Below are 21756 nucleotides of genomic sequence, written 5' to 3'. Positions count from 1 at the left end.
ATGGACACTTGGGAATTTCAGCTTGCTTATACTCTAAATTCAAGGTTAGCCTTTATCCTTCTAGTCAAAGTAGTCATCCAAAACAAGAAGGTCCTGCAGAGCTTATTTACTTCTTCACACTTCAATTAAAAATTGCTTCTAAATTTTTGAAGGACGTCAGCCAGGGCACATGAAGGTCAGTGGAGATGGCTCCACAGATTTCACTACTTTATAGGCCAAGCCAAAGGGGTTTATTATTGTTCTCCTTTATCTTTAAAAGTGTGTGAAGTTTGTAACTAAGAACTCATCTTCCATCAGTTTTGTCCTTTAATTTTTGCAAACCACCACCCTTGTGTTTACCCTGTGTAGATGCTAGAATTTTTGTATGAATTCTAGAATCTAAAATTTTATTTACTACTCAGAATTAGAGCAGAACTTTTAATGAAAATCTTTTTCTGTATGCCAGTATTTTTTCAGCTGAGTTTAATTAAATTCTTCTGAGACTGTCGAGCAGAATGTTTTCTTCCAGTTTCGCTTTTAACACTACTTTTACTACTTTTCTGCATACAATGAAATGCATTTCAGAAAGCAAAGGTGTTTTCAAACAGGTCGAAAACATTTTGCTTTAAAAATGCATTATTTACAACTATTTCTGCACAATCACAATTCTTAATTCTTTCCCAGAATACCAATACTCAGTGAAGTCTGGGCAAATTCACTATATTCCCCCTAGAAACAGACTTTCCTTGTGGAAAAAGTTCTGGCAGAAAAATATTCAAGGAGACCTTTGTGGGGTTAAAATGGTCAAGGCTTTCTTTTACATTGTTCACAAGCATCAACAACGACACCAACCTACTGAGATCTGACAGGGATTTTTAGACCAGATGTTCTCAAATGCTCCTAATCACATCACACTGCGGACAATTCTCTCGGTTCTTTGCACATAGAGTTAATATATAGATAGTATTTACTTCATTTTTAGCTTCCTGAATGTAATTCAGGAGCTGATTCTGCACTATGCCACTAGCAAGGTCCATACGTAGCACTATTAAATTTTTCATGGGTTATCCTCAACTGCTGCTTCAACTAGTCTGTATTCCTGACTTAAAAACAACAACAAAAAATAAATGTAGATACAGACAGTCCAGGTAGTTTCCTCTATGATTAAGCAGCTGAGAACAGATCTGACTGGAAGCATAAGCATATTGATAATGCTCCTTTGAGATACAGTACATTGCAGTCCTTTAGAAGATGCAACTGAAATTTTGCTTGAAATAAAAGGTAGATTTTGAGAACTATCGATGTTATGCCAAAATAATCAAAGCACTAGGCACATTTCAAAAGCCAAAATTTCATTTCTGTTTAATAAATGGCTGCTTTCAGAGCATTTTCTTAGTTATCATGTAAATCAGAGGTCTAATAAACAGAACCAGTTCTCCCCATGAACTGTCGGCTTCATTAAAAGTGAACAAGTGTTTGATTATTTTTCTCTAGAGACTGGGGAAGTTTACTGTTGAAAGATGCCGATGACCTTGGTTTGAAGGGTGGTTTCCAACCACCAACCTTTTAGAGAAAGCATTTAGCATTTTGAATCATAATATATTTTAGCAGCCAGCTTGACAGCCAGCCAACTGGGACGTAAATGGACTCCTCTGAATTTCAACATATGGGCTACTTTTGAACACTAAATATTTAGGAAAACAGCTTGCTTCAATCTGAGCAGAACATGCAGGAGAAACTTTGCTGATAAGGGATTTTCTTCATGAGGTGCACAAGCACTAAGATTTTTCTTGTCTTTGTATTAAAAACACCAAAGAACTGGGTTCTTTTCCAAGGGGAAATGTCAGGTCACAGGGCTCTAGCTAGTTTTTCATGGATGCCAAAGTACTGTGCAAAGTACTTTTATGAACATCCAAATTCCACTTGCAGCTGTAATAATATCATTCATGAATTCAACTCACTAAGAGAGACTCCTGTGAGGGGCTAGAAAGAGCCCTTGATATCAGACATCTCCACCGACAGATGGGAAAGCTCTGCCGTGGATAAAGTACAGGACCTTACCTCAGCATGGAATTGGTTAATGTTTCTAATGTAAAGCACACGGATAGTCCCTCATGCACGCAGCCGTTCGGGTACTTAGAATCAGGCACTGGCTTTTGTCTTTTTGGCTTTTGTCCCCCTTATCGAGGGACTCATGCTTTCATGTTTTCTCTCCTGCTCTGAGAAAGTAGTGCTGGGTCCCACTGGGGCGGTACCAAACTTGAATCCTCAGCTACAATCTAGTAAACTCAGAAAAGAATGGGGGAATTATAACAGCTAACTCCATATGTTCACAGCACGGTGAATATGCAAATTTCTGCCCTTTTTAACCGAATAACCAGTACGACCACAAGCAGAGGCATTCGCACACACTCACCAGACTGGTTCCTCTCTCTGGACTTACAGAACCAACATACAAACGCTGTAGCTAGAAATCCTAGAAATCCGTGCTTTGACCTCCTACCTCCGTAGGGCCTGTAAGACTAAGGGATTCTAGAAACGTAGAAAATAATTTCAAATATCACTCTAAGAAGTAAACTTGTTGTTCCTTTTCCTTACAAAGTCAGGCCTGAAAATCTGGGTCTTACAAGCTAACCGCTAAGCTTGAAAGCCATGCGCAAGAGATGCTGCTTTTTCAGGAGGAAGGTTCTGCTGTGGAACTCACTGATCTACGTACGTGGGCACAATTTCTGATTTCTTCTAATTTAGGGAGATTTTCTAAACAACGTAACTGTCGGATTTCACTGTAAGCCTCATGCTGGCCTAGTCCGTAATGACAAAATCACAGTAGACAGGAACCTGTTCTATTATAGAGAAGCAGAAGCAGTAAAAAATAAGTCACAGTTTTCCTCCAAAACCTTAAGTGGGGAGCAATAGCACTCCTGGCACCACGATAGTGTTCCTTCACTCAAATTACACCATTTCACCATTCAGTCTTCTTGTCAACTAGCTTCAGATGCAACCACCAATTTCCCATGAATATGTGGCAGGACGGACCCTCCCCTGAGAGACTACCTCAAGCTTTTGCTGACGACAGCACAGAGTCTGGTGATCAAACAGATCTCGCCATCTCAAGCTTCTGCGATGCAAAATCCCGTTTCACAGCTATTTTCAACCATTTCAGTAGGCTTAGAACTTCTCAGCTGGACTAGTATGTCCATCTGTTGTTAGAGCAGAGCGTTTGCCTCTATGATGGATGGAAGTAGGACCTAGAGACAAGTCTCGAAAGTCCCCCTTGCAAAATATTAAGCATTACTTTGCTTTTGCCAAGACCAGTCGCCACCAACACATGTGCCTCCTCCTCCTGTTCACACCAGTCAGTTACTATCAGGTGGAGGAACCGCCACTGCCAATCCACACTGGCCAAGCAATAGGCTCAAGGATCTTCTGTAACATTTTCAATTTTCCTTATTTTTTTTTTTAATTCTAGAACATGCCCGAGTGTTAAAGGCAAAGTTTGTAGTCCTCAACAATGTACATTTCTGAGACACTTCCATCATCTTCATGTTGCAATAGCAAAATCTTTCTGCAGCATTTTCAGTTACCTTAGCTTCGATGAAAAGTAACATTCTAGTATTCAATCAAGGGAAGGAGGCAAAGAAGAAAGGTAAGACAGTTGGGAAGGAAACCTACTAGATCCTTTCAGAAAAAACCAGAACGTGTCTACCAGTCCCTTTCCAGAATCTGCTTGGGGCGAATAAAATCCTACCTGTGAGGGCATGGATGCATCTAAAAATTTAAATTGGCTGAGTTAACTGATTGCTGAACTTGTTTATACTGCATCAGGTAACCCTCATCTCTGAATTATGACCCAGGACCTATCTTGAGCCCCTCACCACTCACTGTACAGTAGCAGCAAACAGTCAAGAGCATCAGCCACAGACCCAAGCTGAAGGAACTGCACAGTCCAATTTGACATTGTCTTCAGCAAAACTAAAGATGCTGTATAGACAGTTCACTCGGAGTCAGAAACATGGTAACTAAATGTAGTATTCTAAAAGTTAAAATACTTTCTTTTTTTTTTTTCTACTTTTCTTGGGCAGACCTCCAGCCATCATCTTTTCTGGCTTCAGGTCTTCCTCCCCTCCCCAAAAAGACTTAAAGTGAAGGAATCAAACCAGGTTTATTTTAACACTCATTTGGATCCAGAATTACTCCGACATACGAAACAATTTAGCAGAGAAAACCGCACTTGGCAGCATGAGTGCAATGGAGAAAACATGAATCTGGTTTCAGCCATCTCGGCCAGGGCACAGAAAACCTTTATCTGTGACGCTGATTTGAGGCCAGTTCAGACCAGCACCCTGCTCACGCTGGCACCAGTTCACAGCTGTATGCTGGTGGGTATCAGCTCAGCCGGCAGCACCAGGTCAGCACTTGGTGGGTACAAACGGGTACCTGGACAGACCAAATGCTGAAGTGGGGAACTGTATGGCACGTAGGCACAGAGCTGCCACCTTGCTGCTTGGGCCAGCTGCTGCCAAGGGCTCAGGCTCAACGAGGCAGGCAGGGCACGACGAAACGAATGAGAAACCTGTGCTAGAAAATGGAGCCAAAGCCTGTGATCACGGAGCACCACCAGGCCACGGGGAATCCAACACCTGCTAAAAGCTCTGTGCCCGCCTGCCATAGGACAGCTACCTCGAGTATAAACAACTTTCCGCCTATAGACACTAACAGCTACCTTTTCCATGAAATACTTAAATAAAATTATTCCACAAGATTGAACTTGTTCTAAAATTTGACTTCTTATTGTGTGTTGCTCCACAGGATTAATAAGGCTTACAGAAGAAGAGCTACAGGTTTGATTCAAATTAGTGTCCAGCTCTATGCAGACATTGCAGTCGGGATTTTTGTGCTGGGGAGGAACACTACAGGGGTAGTTCTTGGGTTTTGGGGTTTTTTTAAAAGATGTTTCCAAATTAAGTTGTATGGAAAGCGGAAGGGGAAGGAAACAGCTCTGAAACTTGCTATAGAAATCTGTTGCGTATATCAGAATTGTGTTTACACCTACGATTAACGTTACTAGGTTACGCCAGACAGTTAAGATAACTCTCACGATTTCTCCTCATGTGGCCAATAACTCAAAACGAAGCCTTATTCAGGGTAAAGTACTCTTTTGCAAGCGACCAAACAACAAGTACAAAAGCCCATGAAGTCTACATGCGGGAAATTAAGTCTTCGGGAAAATAATTCACGTTTTTAACTGCATCCAGGACAACCTTCTGAAAACATTCTTTCATGGGTTTGGAATCAAAAGGTCACCTTAGCACTCTCTATTTAGCTAAGCAGCAGCTTGTTATCCAGTTGTCTGTGTGCGTGCATTTAGCTTGCAATTCAACTCATTAAATAATATTTGAGCTATATTGTCCCTGGACTTACTCAAGTTGTCTAAAAAATAAAAAGTTAAAAATAAGCTATTTATTGCAATCAGAAGACGACTACATGTGAGGAGCTATTTAACAAGAAGTTAAATAACAAGAAGTTAAATAGCTGGAGTCAATAATCACGAAGAACTAAAAAGAACTGCTTTAAAACCAGAGAACAAAACCAGAACATGCAGTTATTTTGCTGCCTTGTGGGAAGGTTATGGTAATAGGCCATTTTAAAATGTGTTGAGTGAGCTCACGGGGACTGAAAGAGACGCCACTGAAGCTCCAAAAGAACTGAGATTTAAATAAAACTGATTCTGAATATAAAACAAAGCACTCTTGATAAACATGCATCTTAGACTCTGAGTTGTCTTGGATAGATTTAAAGCACAAAAATTGCTATTAACAAATTCCCTGAAAGAACATTCCTGGAAATTCTTCCTCAGCAGCTGAATACAGAGGAAATTCTTCTCAAGGAAAAGAGAAAAACTGTAAACAAAAAAATCCCACCACCGCTTGGAGTGGTCTCTAAATCCAGTCTCCTCTACATCCCTCAAGTGACAGCTCCTTTTCCTGAGCTCCTGTGCCAAGGGACAAATGAAGATTAATATAAAGAATGCATTCAACTGACAAGGCAGCAGTGAGACTGTCCTTTTTTCTTACTGTTGACTTAAAATACAAATAGAATCCAAAATTGTCTGAATGGTTTCTTAAGCTTTGTCTATGAAAATCTTGTTTCAGCCTTGACAGGGACTAGTGCTTGTTGGCTTTGCAGCCACAAATTCAAGGATCAAAGAAACAAGAGTGTGGGCACATTTCCATCACAGGAGGCAAACTTTTTTTGGAAATAGGTTTGCTTGCTGCAGTCCGGATCTGTGGCTTTGGGAGGGGACCGTGTGCCTGAGCAGGTTAAATTATCTTCTCAGATGAACCAGGAAGGAGGAGAGAGGGTCAAAACTGGATTGAGACACAACCCTGAAAAAACTCTTTTTTTCATAGAAATAATCCGTTTTCTTTATTAGAGAATTGCTTTCATACTCCCTTTCTCATATATATTATGTATGTACAAACAAAAATCCAGATAGGTAGGAAAGAACAAGTGCAATATCTTGCTCCCTGCTACTCAAGGGAATAACTGATGATGAGGAAGATTAAACACTACCATGCCAAGCTAGAGTAGTACACTAAAGAACTTTAATAATTGAGTAAATAAACATTATAGGTATTTCAACAATGCATGTTGATATAAGCCACAATGGTTTGAGTGTCTTTGTCTAGGACATTTCAAATGTGCGTTGAGGTTTTTGCAAGTTAACTATTCTCAACAATAGACTGATTGATAAAGGTATTGCTCTGCTGAGTTACACACAGCACTCTTCTGTCTGAGGACTCCTGGCACAACACACACCTCTGTGTGTCTGTGTGTGCGTGACTACAGAGGGACAACTTCAGGCTGTTCTTTTCACTTCATTGGAAAACTGACCCTGGGAACCTTTAGAGAGCTGTGCTTTTGAGAATCTTTTATGAGCCATCACTCTCAGCACATGTAAGAAGCATGTTAGGAAACATGTAGCTTGCAGATTATTATAATAGCTTTATTTTTCTTCTCACTTGAATTAGTGGGGGGGAAAGAAAAAAAAAAAAAAAAAAAAGAAAAAGCAGCATCTGAATCCCCTCTGTCCAAAGTACTGCCAATATTTCAATATGTAGAGAAAGTATGTTTCTGGCCTGAAGTCATAAAAAACAAAAAGTCCCTTAGGACAAATGCTTTTAGTCGAGTTATAAATCTTTCAACACAACAGCTCATTATGGGAAAATAGAAATAGCCTTTCATTAAAATAACATTTTAATGCACAAAATATTGAAATAGCGGAGTAAAATCTGGCTACATCATTCTCAGTAAGCAAAACAATGGGCACTGAAAATTACAAGTATTAAGTTCTCTTCAATTTCTGTCATACCAGGCAGCATATTTTTCAGCAAGTGGCTATGGTGAAGAAAACTTTCTTTTTTTTTTTAATGGCACAGAGGTAAATGAAAAATTTGTGCATGTTAAATACTATCCTAGCAAGGAAGAAGATCTGTGCAATTGTGCATGTTTTAAGACTAGAGCTTCTGGCATAAAACACAGAGCCTAAGTCAATGTAAACCCATAGTAAAACAACAAGGTATTCTTAATTCCTCTACCAGTAGAGTGTCAAAAAATATCAACTGATTTGTAACACGTAGAAAGCATTGAATAAAGAAAGGTGCAAAAGGTTGCAGATTACTCAGGTTGAGCGTGATTATTATATTGAAATAAAATTCAAAGAAACAAGACCAGTGTCATTCTGAAATTAAACAGGTGGCCTTCAGGCTATTCTGGTGGCAAATTCATTACATGCACTAATGCCACTTGGTGAATTCTGTGTGTACACAGCAACAAGACAACAAACACATTTTAGTCTATCTTTTGTATGAAGAATTTAATTATCTATACATGTAACTAATTTTAAAGGCTGTATTACAGTTGTTAAAGCTGCAGGTTTTTATATATTTATATAATTTACATTCATATTGATGAAATACTGAAGTGCAATTGAATAAGGAGCTTCACTTGTTCTTTGCACCGCATGACGGGTCAGAAGGAGGGAGATGGCGTAGGATTAGAAATGCTGCAACACTGCCAGCATGAAATTTAGAAATAAATGAAATACATAAACCAGAACATAACTAAATGGTAAAGTAATTAGTAGAACGGCTATATTGTGCTTGAGGCATTGGGAAGAGAGGGTTTCTGCACTGACAGCACCAGGCATTTCATCAAGAGCTTGTAACTAATGCTGGAAAGACAAACATGGTTTAGCTACAGCACATCTACTACATCAACTTGACTGTAAGCTCCATTTAATATTAATTTGTATAAATTCCACAGTCTAGTTTAAAAAAATGTAAACATTGGAAATTAATTGCAGGGAGATATTTCTATACATTCTTTCTTGTCAGGAAAATTACTTGTTCGAAATGTGTTGTTCCATAGTCATAAGAACGTAAAAATGAGAAATCAAACTTCATGTAACCAAGATGAAAATGAAGAAGTTAATTCTCAAATCCCACATGAATGTAGCATTCTATTGATTTCTGGTATGAAAATGCAAAAAAGGAAACATCTGAGACAAACACAAACCAGAGTGTTTTCTAACTGTATGCAGCTACAAGTAATGTGCAAAATAAAATGAACATAACTGGGATAACAACATTATGCAAGGTTAATATCTCTTGCATTGGAAGGAAGTTAATTTCTTCTCTTCACAATGTATTACACACTCAACAAGAAACACCTGATACATACAGTACAATAACTACAACAAAATACCTCATCTGTAATTGGGCACATTTAAAGTTCCTTAAACTGATTTAACTCCTTCTGTTCTTTTGTAATTAAAAAAAAAAAAAAAAAAAAAAAAAAAGGAAGACATATTGACAACACTGGACAAGTGAACAATAAAAAAGAAATATACATAAAATCTCAAATTTATGGACATTTGGAACAATTTTAATAGCACATGCAGCATTCCTTGATAGTGGGTCTTTTTGCACAAACAAAATTGCAATGAAGAAATTTAAGTTATGCTTTTCCTTTAAAAGGCTAAAATACATATTTTAAAATAATTTTAAAACTACTGAAAGCACCTGTGCAAAGGTGGAAAAATTAGTTTGGTAACTATGAAAGCCACAAAAGGACCCACTATCCTCTGATTTTTTTGTGTGTTTTTTTTTTTGTTTCATTTCAATTTTGCGTCTATATCTGTAGGTAATTAACTCAAACATTGCGATTACATGCAACTAATGTAAAATGAGGTAAACTGCTCTGCAGTGTGTTCTTCTACTCAGAAGGCAGTAGGTGATCATGCTGGAAGCCACATGATCAAGGCTGCATCTCCCATCATCCCTCTGGGCAGTGATATGGGATAGTGGGTCTCTTTGAGGACTTTCAAGCCTGAGTGGGGGATGGACAACATATGATTCCTAGAAAAAGGAGGAAAACAACACATAAGCAAAACAAAACAATGAGCAAATTCAAGCTAGGAAAATGAGTCAGGCATGTAAACAGCATGGTGCAAAAATGATAAAGGGTAACATGCTACAAAGGGGATGGGAACTAAAAATAAAACAAACATAAAATAAGGTTTGCATTACAGAAGGTCTTCAAAGAGACTTTGACAAGTGCAGCAGTGGTGAAGCTTTGAGTTCTGCAAACCACAGCAGAATCACAGCAATGCTGCATGTTTCATCTTAAAGTACTACACAAATAATCACAGCACGGCAGCAGAGAGGGTCACTTACATTGCTGGCTTGGGTCCATGTCTGTTGTCAGCTTCACATAGTTGGATGGAAAGAGACCCACTTGTCCATTCACCTCCCCTTTCCACCAGTCTGGGTCTTCCTTGTTAAGGACGTTTATAATCTGGCCTTTATTGAATGCTAGCTCATCGTCATTCTGTGCAGTGTAGTCATACATGCCAATTACTTGGCACACTGTAAGATAAAGGAAGAGGTCTGTCGCACTGGGAAAGTTTCAGCAAAACATACTCTATGCATAAACCAACTACGAACGTTACAGAGGTCACAGCATAGTTCCAAGTCACTACACTGATCTGAACCTGTCCTGCTGCAGTCCTGCCACTCTCTCCTGTGCCCCTGAAACTGGCACTTAGCTGAGACCTCAACAAATTGGCTCAAGGTGATTTAAAAAAACCAAGAGTTTCCTAGCAGCATTGCTCTCTCAGTCAGCTTACTGAGGGGTCAGGACCACACTAGGGAGGGCAGAGCACAGCAGTGCAAACTGAGAACAGCGTAACCTACCTGGAACTGTACCCAAGGTATTTTTGTTTCGAAGTGCTCAAACCGTAGGGGAAGACTGGGAATATTTTACATTTTAGCAAGTCGTCGAAAACTCCAAGGATGTTAGCTTTCTACTGACACTTCTTTTTCACTTTATATATGTATTTTGTGCCCACAAAAGCACCAGATTTGTTGTACATTTATCAAAATACCATTTTGCACCCTCGCCAACCTGTTCTGAAAAGTATCCTTTCCAAACAGAACTGATCAATGGACAGAAAATCTTGGAAACTTAAGTTCCACTACCTGAAGCGTGAAAAAGGCACCCTCTTCTAATTAGCACCAGAAAGGCTCAACAGAGCTCTGTAATTCAAGAGAAATCCTATGGTGGTATCCTTGTACTACCACTAAGGCATTAGGAATACAAAGATCTTGGAAAGGTTGAAAAAAATAAAAAGCATCGTAGGTCATTTAGGCTGCCCTTCTGGCACCACAGGACTGCTTCCAGCAGCCTATTTTCTATTTCCTTACTGTGAAACTCATCAAATCTGACTGGTTCTTAGGACACAGGAGTTTCTGATCAATTATAATAGAGCAGTTTTCTTAATTCGCTAAAGCAGCAGGACTGTTTGTTTAGATACATAATTTCTCTGATGTTTTCTATATGCCAAGTCACAGGGCTTCTAGTATTTTGCCTTAAGACAAAAGTTTTCTATCTAATTAGCCTTGCTGTCAGGTTCTCTCTATCATACTCAGCCTAAAATTTCCTTGTATTTTCATTCTTGTGCTCAGCTAGCAACATATTCAAATTTTTCAAATAGCTCCTCTGTCTTTTTGGAATTTGTACTTCAGAAATTATTCAACTCCTTTTAGTTAATACTTTGCGCCTGTTCACAAACATCATAATCAAATAAACTCCACATTTAACAAGACCTCTCTATATATCTCAATATTTAGCTTTGTTACTTACAAAAGGAAAGAAACTTTAATAAATAAATAGAAATAAATAGAATAGAAATTATTTTCCTGGTATACTGGAGATAAACCAGCATTTCTAAAGAAATGTATATTATGCTGTACTCCCACTGCAGTTTTGTTCACATTTCACTTTAAAGGCCTCTCAATCTGTTTTACAGTACTCTTGTTACAGGTTTGCAGGTTATTACTAACTTGAAGAATGAAAAAAAATTAAGCTAGACCATACCTGAATACAATATGCACATTAACAGATTCGTAACCCATTCTAGAGTTAATTTCTTTCAAGAATTTTTCATTCAGATAATTCTCTTCTACTTCAAAGAACTTCATGAATTTTGGTGCTGTCCAGTAGTGTCATCAGAATATCTAAATGGGATCCCAAGAATCATCTTAAACTTGCGGGGGAGGGAGGGGGGGGTAATTTAAGAGAATTCTTGAAGAGATAGGGCTCCTCAGTTGAACCTGAAGCAGTGACCTCATCTTGATCTTAGTTACACTTGGTCACAAAATTAGAATATACCTCAGTCCTATATAGGAAGGTCTTCTAGTAGGCCCAGCAAGAAGGTTCTTCACTTATTTTGAACTCCAGAAGCCATTGCTAACTACAAAAGCAAGCTATAGCCTACCTTGTCTGAGCTCCAGTGCTTTTCAGCCATTTGTTTCCTTTTTAGAAAGATTGTCCATTGATTAATACCAGCCCTGCTGCAATGGCAGAGGGAATCCAGGTTCTTACGCAACACTCACGATCAGTACAATCTATAATGTTGTCTTTCTTTAAACAAGCAGAATGGTTGAAACACATTTCCCACTATTCCTATATGGTGAATCGCCTTACTCCTGACTAGCTCCAAGTAGTGGTAACAGTTGTTCTCATTTCTCAGCACCAGGAAGGACATGTTCATGACGCAAGTTTAGAAGGAACACATACAAAGCAGTCAGAAATTAAGAAAACCTCAAAGTGTAAAGCAGAAGTGCCCATGCAACAGAATTAAAAAAAAAAAAAAGTTTTTAAAGTCATGCAGTTTGCATTACAGTATGGCAGATGGAGTGCATATACATCAGAACAAAATGACAAAAGAAACAGAGGCTCTGATGATAGTTTCTGATGGATCCCCTACCTTCAAAAGACAAGTAATGGCACTCTCACAGACCCTTCATAATGGACTACCTTGTAGATGGGTTTTTTTCAGACTTTCCGTGTCTTTTGCTATAGTAATCTCCTCCCCACCCCAACATACTTGCACTATGAAGATGCTTTTCAAGCATTCACCTCTTAACCTCTTACATTAACCACAGAGTCAGTGAGGCCATCTATCATAATGGAAGGACAAGATTCTACTTCTCACCCTCCAAAATGAAAGGTTGGTAACGACGTTGAATTTGATAAAAATGAATGCCATTAAGATTTTGATGTTCTGTAAGGAATGAAAAAAGTGCTAGAAAGAGTATGTAAAAGTTTTATTACCAAGTGTGAAAAGTCTCAGGCTGTCAAACATGAAATAATTAAAAAACCAAAAAACATCCTATCATATTGCCTTGCAAAAAAACGTGTCTCAACACTAAGTTATCATTTTAACTCCAGGACCCAAACTCATGAGTCTTTACAGAAGTCTGATTTTCTGCATCTTTATGACTACCATCAAGGGAGCCAGTTAGCACCATTTATAATATTTGCCTTCTCTGATATGGTACTTTTATTTATACCAATGACACAACAAAATAATGCCTCACTATTTTATTCTAGTTCCATAAACTGCATGATGACTCTTCATGCATATTTAAAGGAGAAAATTAGGCTCACTACCATTTTTCATTTAGAAACATTTATTTAATTTTAATGAAAAAGTCAAGAAACGGCCTGGGGAAGCAGCAAGCTGTTGCTCCCTGCCACCCCCAACTAAATCCAAACAGATGACAGACAACCATGTCAAGTCTTTTGGGTGGCCTATGGAAGAAAATACATCCATTTGACATGGTTTTGATTGACAAGAATCCTCTTTACTTAGTACTATACCAACTCACAAGCCCCAAATGGTTCAAGAATGAAACAGTCACAAGGAATGAACTTTTTGTACTCAGTCTTCTGCCTGGCTTTATACCTTGCAGTAGACTGACAGGACTGTTTGATATTCCCTGTGGTGAAGCTGTAACAAATAGCTTTAAAAATATAATGGTCTATCACTCTTGTATCCTTTCATAAACTTTAAAATAAGTAGCTATATGGGACAAAAAGCTACATCTTCATTTGTGTGGTCTTCTCACGTTTCACCTTCAGAAAAATAAAAGGTTCTGAATGAGAGGTGCCTCAACTGCTAAGCCCATGGACCATCCTGAACCTTTAAAAACTCCTTTACTACAATTAGTGCAAACAAATAGGACTGATAATTTGAATGTTTTACTCTTTGAGGCGTAATGCCACAGATGGCTTTTTAGCACTCAGCAGTTCATACCTGAGGGACCACCACAATAAATACGCTGACCAATTGTATGTTTTTCTCATGTAAAAGAAAAATTAAAATGAAGAGTTTAACTAAAGTGATTAGTAGAACAGATATTAAATATCCTACTGAATGTCCATAATTATTTTTAGAAGTCCTACTGTAAGTGACACACATTACAAAAGCAACTTTGTTAATGCAACCACACTGCTTACCTGAAGGTAATGCTGTTGATTTAGGTAGCTCGGTTGGTGTAGTTTTACTGGTACCAGGGCTCAGAAGTTTTACATAATTAGCAGGGAACCATCCTATCTGCCGTTTTTTCCCTCGTGCCTAGTAAAAAAACAATTCTTTTAAGAGGATTAAGCACATCAATAGATCCTTAGACAAGGTAATTCAGTCAATATTTTAACTGCTTGCAGTCATACTGACTATTTTAGAAAAATAAAAATGCATTTTATAAGGAAAAAGTCAGCTATTTTCATAGCAATAGATTAATACTGGGATATTTTATCACGTGAAGTAAGCTTTCATAATATATAAATGCCATTTTATAATATATATATAAACAGTAGTTATTTACTACTAATCTGAGTGATTTTTCACTTAACAGTGTTCCTACTTTGTGTGCTTTATAATTAATACTACAACTCTGATTATTCTGAAAGATTTATCCTGATTCTGTTTAAACCATAACTCTAGAATATTAAGCTAGCTATTGCATTAATGAGTGGCAGCATTTAAATGCTTTTTTGTTATGCAAAGAATTGCATTTAAATACATACCTAGGACTGTGATAGTTTAAGCAGAGATTAAGAAACCCAATTAACTCTTTTCTTTTAAGGAAACAGTATCTAAACTTTTTAATAGTCTCTCCTGCCCAAACAACAGACAGAGTATAAACATATGTCACATTAACAAAGTGCTAGAACAACAGCAAAACATTACAACAAGAAAAAATGGGTAAAGTTTGGATTCAAACACAAAATCCCAAAGCCAGATTCCAACCAAGCAAAAATTAAGTTTTGGCAACTACAAATACATATGGACAGACACTGTCCAAATGATCCTAATTAACAGATGTTAAGGTTTTGGAAAGTCCACTAGATGTTCTCATGCCTATCTAATTAGAGGACATCAGAAAACGTGGTGTGCACATGTATTAGTGTGTGTGTGGTCCGTGTGTGTGTGCTGAGAGAGCAGCAGGTTACCATACACCTGGCCTACAGCACCGCTCTACAGCTTGTAATGCAGCTGCAATCAGTCACTGTCAGAGACAGGATATTGGGACAGACGAACTGCAGGTCCGATCCAGTGTGACAAAGCTTGTGTCACTGAAGCAGGACAGGAATTTGACAGAAACCACATCAGAAGAAAAATCCTTACTGTAAGAAAGGTTACGCTAAACTTTGAATCAAATTTCAGCTTCTAAATCTATTTAATCTATGTTAAGAATTACTTTAACTATTTATTCTCTTTTTGTGTTGTTAGAATAAGGTTGGAACTTTTGACATGTAGAATTTTGTCTTTAAAACAAAAATAGATGTTAATTTTAGTGGGGAAAAATAATATCATCTAACATATACTATTCTTTCACTACATCCTTCCCTCTCTTTACTGAAAAAAAAAGCACTTGATCTACAGCTTGTCTAGATCATTCATTTTAAGATATTCTGGAAGACTGCATTAAACCCAGCAATGTGATGCTTAATACATTTGCCTTATTTTACCTTCACTCCCGCCTCTAAGACAAGTATAATCAAAATTTACTTGAGGCTGAAACTGAACTATACATATACTTCTAAAAAATCTGCCACTTTGAAATTAAATTTATAAAGAAAAGTTACTATTGGTGCCCTTCTCCAAATCTTGTCATCATTTATCTACTTTGCGGGGGGAGGTGGTGCTGCTTTTACTTTTAATCAAAATCCATTTCACCGTAGTGCTGCATTAGCCTTTGTGCTCACATAACAAAGGAGCAAGAACTAGTATTGCACTGTTGGAACACGAGAATTAAAAGAATAGCTAGGGGACTGCTAATGAAGAAAAGAACCAACTTTTAAAACCATTTGTAAGATAGTAAGGTATCCCAAGCTACATATGAGTATTTACATAACCAAAAATTAATTTTTTAAAAAACCTCAGATTAGCTGCTAAGTGGTAATTGTGACAGCTCTTCCACAGTGAAGCTTATTTTCTATCTTAAAATACATTTAAAGTGAGGCTGTTTAAAACTACAAGTTAACAACAATGTGAAGGTTAGTGAGAATAAAAACCAAAGCAATCCTGGAAGATGATTTCTCCACAAAAGATAAAAAAATATCACCAGGAAAGGCAAAAAGGGCAGGTAGCAATGTGGAAAAAATACTTGAGTTAGTTTCAGCATCTGCATTGCAAAAATAAATCAATTACATTCTTTCATGTAATATCCCCTGTTAAAAAAATAAAACCAAACAAAACCTCATTCAGTGGTACTGGAGAGGGAAAAAAAAAAAGCTTTGAAGCTTTGCCACTGAAAGCCATTGAGAATTAAAGTTTCCAAATTGTTAAATTCTAAAAAAAACCTGGTTAAAATATTCTATTATCGTCTAATACAACAGTAAAGCTCTCTTGTATCTGATGCTTGCAACAGACACCGTTCTTTTCATTCCCTTATGTTAAACTGAGCTGTTGCTGAGATGGAGCCATTAGACTGGTACTCTACACTGTTACATTCATTAAGCAACCTGAAAAAGTGCTGGCCATCTTACAAAAAACAGCGCTGTAAAATACTTCTCAATCTTTCAACAAAAGAAATAGCCAAACTTTTGGCTGAAGCAATTCAGAAAGCTTTTTAGGAAGACATTCAGGGCTGCGTACCCCAGTATTTCTTCCACTTTCACAGTGCCCACAGGTATCAGCTAATCTAAATGCACGCGATACGCATGGTCACTATTGAAGTGGGACATACAAGTAGACCCTGTCATCTAACCCAACAGACTCCTGCTGCGTGGCTGGGTTTCCCAATCACCTGACATGACAACTGGCTTGTTGCTCACACGAAGATGACTACTGGACACAAGACTGGGAGGATTCAAAAGCAGTCAAAACAACATGCCCTAAAATCCACTCCTTTCTTATATCTGAAGGGCCTCCAGGAAGATTGACAAGGGAGTGGAAGGCAGGCTGGGTCTGATTCGTGAGATGGGTATCCCTGATTTACAAGGAGGCACAATGGCTTCCTCCTGCTGTCCTCCAAAGTTATTTCAAGTTTAAGGAATTGGAATGTATGTGTATTTTTGTAAAGCCATTTAATTTGTAAATGCTTAATTGCAGAACATTTTCAAAATTATTTATCACTGACGCATTCATCATTTTGAACTATTAAAAAATTACAGATTTTTTCACATGGAATTTTATTTCAAAAAACCAGTAACTAACTTGGAGCTCTCCTTCCCACCAGCCACCTGGGTTCTTCTTTCTGATAAGAATCAACTGACCAGGAGCAAGAGTAAGCTGTTCTGGACCCGTTGCTGTGTAAGAGGCAATAACTTGGGCAATTTCTGTTGAAGCAGGGGAAAAAAAAAAAGTTAATTTGGAAAAACCTGAACACATTCTATACAATATTAACTCTGCTATTTTCACTGGCACGGTATATCTATTTTGTATTTCTTTCCATAAAATTGTTATGTATTTATATAGTTCCATGAAAACATCTGTTAATTATAAAATGGATCAGAAGTTCAAAGCACTACAGGAGTAAAACAGGTGCAGCAGCTCTATGGGTAGGATATAAAAAATATTTCAAATAGAGAAGAATAATGACCATCATTAGAGCTATATGGCTCTTAAAATCAAGAGTCATAATACTGTTCTCCAATTAACACATTTTTGTAGCGCCAGTTTGGACTAAGCTCCCTGAAAAGAGGAGATACATGCTGATGAAGAATTTAAAGACACAAAACGAAGAAGTTGCAGTAACCAAGGTGAAAACTAATGAAGGCCTGCAGAAAATGTTTCACCACCAAACTAGACAAAAATATGAATGCTTTCAAAACGTAACAGGATTTATTGATATCTTTATTCCATGAACATTAATATAAAACTGGTGCCTTACTTGATCACTTACCAGCACGAATCTGACACAAAGTAACTGTGAGCTCAAAATTATCTCTCCATTAAATTAGCCAAAGTAGACAATGCAGTTTACTCCATCTTACAGTGGTCATGGAAAGACAGATGATAACTTAGTCACCACAAAGTCTGGCAAGGTTAACCCATTTTTTTGAACCAGTTTGAACTTACAGGAAATTATAAGCAGCTGTAGGTATTTTGATGGCCTACTGATAGCTTTTAAGTCAAATTTAGCATGTCATCAAACCATGTTTACAGTGATGGAGAACACTTTTAATACTATGATAATTTGGAATCTTTTGTAAACAAAAGATGGTAGATTTCAGAACTTTTTAGCTTTTCATAAGCTAAACCTTTTAGGCTGCTACATTTACACAGTCCCTTTGTAGTCATGAGTTAAGGGGAATCTGTGGGGAATTTTTTTTAGCCTTCACTTAGTTGTAAAGGGTCTCAGACATCCAAAGCAGCACAAAAGTAGTGTTGTTTCTGCTGAAAACTCCACTTCAGGATTCCAGTACACAGTCATTCATCACTTAAGTATTCTTCTTAACAGAATGATCTAGGGGTTGGGTTGGTGGGGGGCAGGATTTGTTTTTTGTTTTTAAGAAAAACCTTTTCTGGAATAGTAAATTCTGACCCTGTGTTTAAGACAAAGGAGGTTCTTAATGGGCAATGCATCAAATAAAGTTGGGGACCATCAAACAATTGATGTGGGCACTGAGTTTGACTGGTTATGGTTGTGGTCTAAGACTATCCTAGAACAAGCCCACAGCAGAGCCAGTAGTACAAGATCACAGACATGTCTCAACTGCTTCATTGCAAAGAAAGTCAGCTTAATTTAAAACCTCAGCAATTACCTGATCACAGGTCAATACACTGCTTGAGATTTTAGCTGTTATTTGAAAGTCTTAATTAAAAAAATCTGTATCGGTTATTTTCTTTTATGATTATGTACTGTTTGTACATATTTTCAATCTAGTCTATCCTCAAAAATGGGCTCTGGAAGACTACACAGAAAAAGGCCACACCTGAGGTCAAGTTTGTCCCTTTATAAAGCAGCAGAAAGCAATGTGGTGAGCATGAGGGGGATTAGTGGTCAACAGAGCAACAACAGCAAAAGGGACTGAGGCTGAAGGGAGCAAGTACACAGAAGTGGTCTCCAGCTTTCTCATGGGCAGCCATGCTAAGAAAGTAATGCAGGGCTGGGCACCATCCTACTTGGCCCTCTCTGTCAACAAGCACCAAACTTCCTGTGGCCAAGAGAAACAGCAGAGGCGCTCAGTAACAACACATCACCCACAGGCTGGGAAAGGAGGGGGGAGTCTGCTGGTAAGGCAGAAAAAGGGAGTAATCATTGAAAAGGCAGCTGTAGGCAGAGGAAACCACAAAGTCAACTCCCTTGAAACAGAGGGAGGTTTTGTTGCAGGGAAGAAACAACAAAGTGATTCGAAGATTGCCAGGAGAACGATCAGATGGTTTACTTAAAATTTAGAAGAAAAGGATGATTAGGAAAATTAAAAATGGTTGGAGAAGCATTCAAGATGTAAATGAACAACGCAAGGAAGATGAAGAAGCAGAGGGATGACAAGCAATCTGAGACCACTGCAAATGACGACACATGCAAAATTAATGATGGCAGAATCTCCCTTCAAGAAAACTCAAAGGAACTTAGACAGCACACAAAGTGTGAAAGCAGAAGGATAGAAAAAAGAATTTCTAAGCAAAATATAGTTGGTAGTGATAGGAGAGCAGAAAGGTTTACGCAGAGAAAAGCCAGCAGCAGCACAGTCTCCTGTATGAAGGCAAAGCAAGCAAGCTACTTGGCAGGAAACATGGCTATACTGGTAGAAAGTCTGCAAGCTCCCTGCATTTGCAGGTTTTTCCAGAGTATCACATTAATTCCTCCACCCTAGAGCCATTCAGGAGGCAAAATGAACACAAGCAAACAAATTAACTGTGGGACTTTGTAAAAATAATTTACTTTTTTTTAAAAATCAGGCAAAAGACTCTCTCACTACCATGGTAATTATAATATTCAGTATATCATACCGAGCATGCAAAAATTTTTATACTACACATCTCTCTCAGGAAGAAGATTTCTCATTTTTATCTACAAAAAGATGATTTACAAGGCTCCAGGTATCAGATATCCTCTTTCACCAACCGGCAGCATAAAGAATTTTTACTGTGGACTGTGTGTTAAAAAAGTTACTATATGAATTACAAATTTTAAATTCAGCTCTTGCATGTCACAGCAAAGCAGAAAGTTAAAGAAAGGAACTCAGAAAAAAAGTTAAAAAAAATTAAGTAGCTTTCCTTCCAGGAAGGACCTTTAAATTTTGATTTAAGTATTGAATTACTGAGACGAGATCCAATTCAATTATAGTCCAGGCCAAAAAAATGTGTCCTCTAATAAAACAGGTACCTTTAGAAAAAGAAATAAATGCCTTCTCACAGATACAATTCTCCTCATATTGCTGCTTAAATTTGCAAAGAGAGCGGTTTCTTTTCCCTTGCCCTTCAACACACATAGTTACCAACTTCCACCCACTCCTCCTGCTGCTTCTAGAAAAAACAGGAATATTTCACTTCATTCATTAGCATTTCACTTATATTGGCTGAGCACTTGCAGCTCAGTTATAGCAAAAACATCCATGAATTTCCTTGCTGAAAAATAGGCACGATTGTTCCCAAACTGTTCTTAAACTCCAAAAGATTCTGAACACACCTTTTGTCAACAACTCTCCAATTTCTGCTTCACTGAAGGTTCAAATCCAGGAGACCAGCAATTACAAGGCTGGTACTCTAGGCTAAAGTCGTGCCATCCACCATGGAAATAAGGCAAGATTTGGGAGACCACATCCTTGAAATGCCTCATTGTGCAACTGAACAAGCCTCAGAGAAAGGGACAGAATAGAAGCACGGAGCAACCCCTATTTAGTTTGGTTCAGCTCAGTGCAAAATCAACACTTTGGTACAAAAGCAAATCAATACACTGAGGAAAAAAAAAGCGATGTCTTCTGGAAAGTTTACAGATGCCTGCCAATGGCAGAGAATGCACTTCTCTCGTGGTCTTTGGAAATGCAATGGCTATTTGGAAGGATAGCCCCCACCACCAGGGGGGGACCTCTTTCTAGCCTAAAAGGAACCTGCAACATGATCTTCTGCAACACCAACAGGCTTGACAGTCAATAAGCTACATAGCATGGATATAAGTTATGTGCTCTTGAAAATGAGAAGCAGGCACAAGAGCTCACAAAGTCCACGTATACCATATTGTGTGCATTCTAGGCAAAATGCTGTAAAACCACAGGGTAAGAATGCATACTTCCATTTTCAGAGGCACTGGCAAACCTGGGCTTTTTGTAGGTTTTGACTGTTCTGTTCCACAATCTGTCATGAAGTTTACATTCATTTTTGAGCAACCCGATTTTTATTTTCTAGCTACATGCTATTTAGTGATTAATACGTGCTAGATAGAATGATTGACAGATTTTGCATTATTTTATTACAGACAACTTTTCATCAGTGCAAACTACTACAAAATGACCAAGAGAAAAATAATTTATTTTCATGGAAAAGATTTTGTTGCAATTGAACTTAAGTACTTAAAAACAGATATAAGCTGCTGTCACAATATATGACTCACCAGGTTTCTTCCCTAAGCTTCCCGTTTTTCCAGCTGCTCCAGAAGCCTTGAAATGGAAAGATGTAAGTTTAGCACTCATATTTATTTTTCCAGTATATGAAAATGATTTACTATGCTTCACTTTAACATACTGAACAAGGATGTAAGTAAAAAACTTTCACAGGAAGATTCTATTCTTACAGAAACCCTTAATATTTTAGATGGCAATCAATACATAGGAATAAATAACAAGCAGTGTACAGAAGTGGATGACTTAACTACATAAATGTGTAGACTTCTGTCCTGAACTTTTCTTCCTTTCATGACTGCAAATAGCAATGTAATTCCAAATTACATAGCATTTGAAGTATAAATCTGTGTATAT

The 21756-nt window shown here is 37.9% G+C and overlaps 1 protein-coding gene across 3 annotated transcripts in view; it reads right to left on the bottom strand.

Annotated features, from left to right (window-relative positions):
• ITSN1 (intersectin 1) overlaps positions 1 to 21756 on the bottom strand; it is a 102503-nt gene that overhangs the window by 12253 nt on the left and 68494 nt on the right. The window contains exons 24-28 of one of the 3 annotated variants that reach the window (XR_004842305.1): positions 21393 to 21438; positions 17051 to 17172; positions 13846 to 13963; positions 9717 to 9908; positions 9210 to 9398 (exon numbers count right to left, since the gene is read on the bottom strand). Coding sequence is in view for 2 of the 3 variants with exons in the window: in XM_035896485.1 (XP_035752378.1) it covers positions 9397 to 9398; positions 9717 to 9908; positions 13846 to 13963; positions 17051 to 17172; positions 21393 to 21438 (480 nt within the window). In the remaining variant the exon portion in view is untranslated. Of the gene's footprint in view, positions 1 to 7367; positions 9399 to 9716; positions 9909 to 13845; positions 13964 to 17050; positions 17173 to 21392; positions 21439 to 21756 lie in introns of those variants that run through there. The other 2 variants (XM_035896485.1, XM_035896486.1) reach the window with 2 other exon arrangements.

This window comes from Egretta garzetta, unplaced genomic scaffold (assembly GCF_000687185.1).
Source record: "Egretta garzetta isolate BGI_Z169 unplaced genomic scaffold, ASM68718v1 scaffold45, whole genome shotgun sequence".
In the NCBI taxonomy this organism is placed as follows: Eukaryota; Metazoa; Chordata; class Aves; order Pelecaniformes; family Ardeidae; genus Egretta; species Egretta garzetta.
The sequence above is the reverse complement of the archived record's forward strand: the minus strand, read 5'-3'. Positions and strand labels throughout refer to the sequence as shown.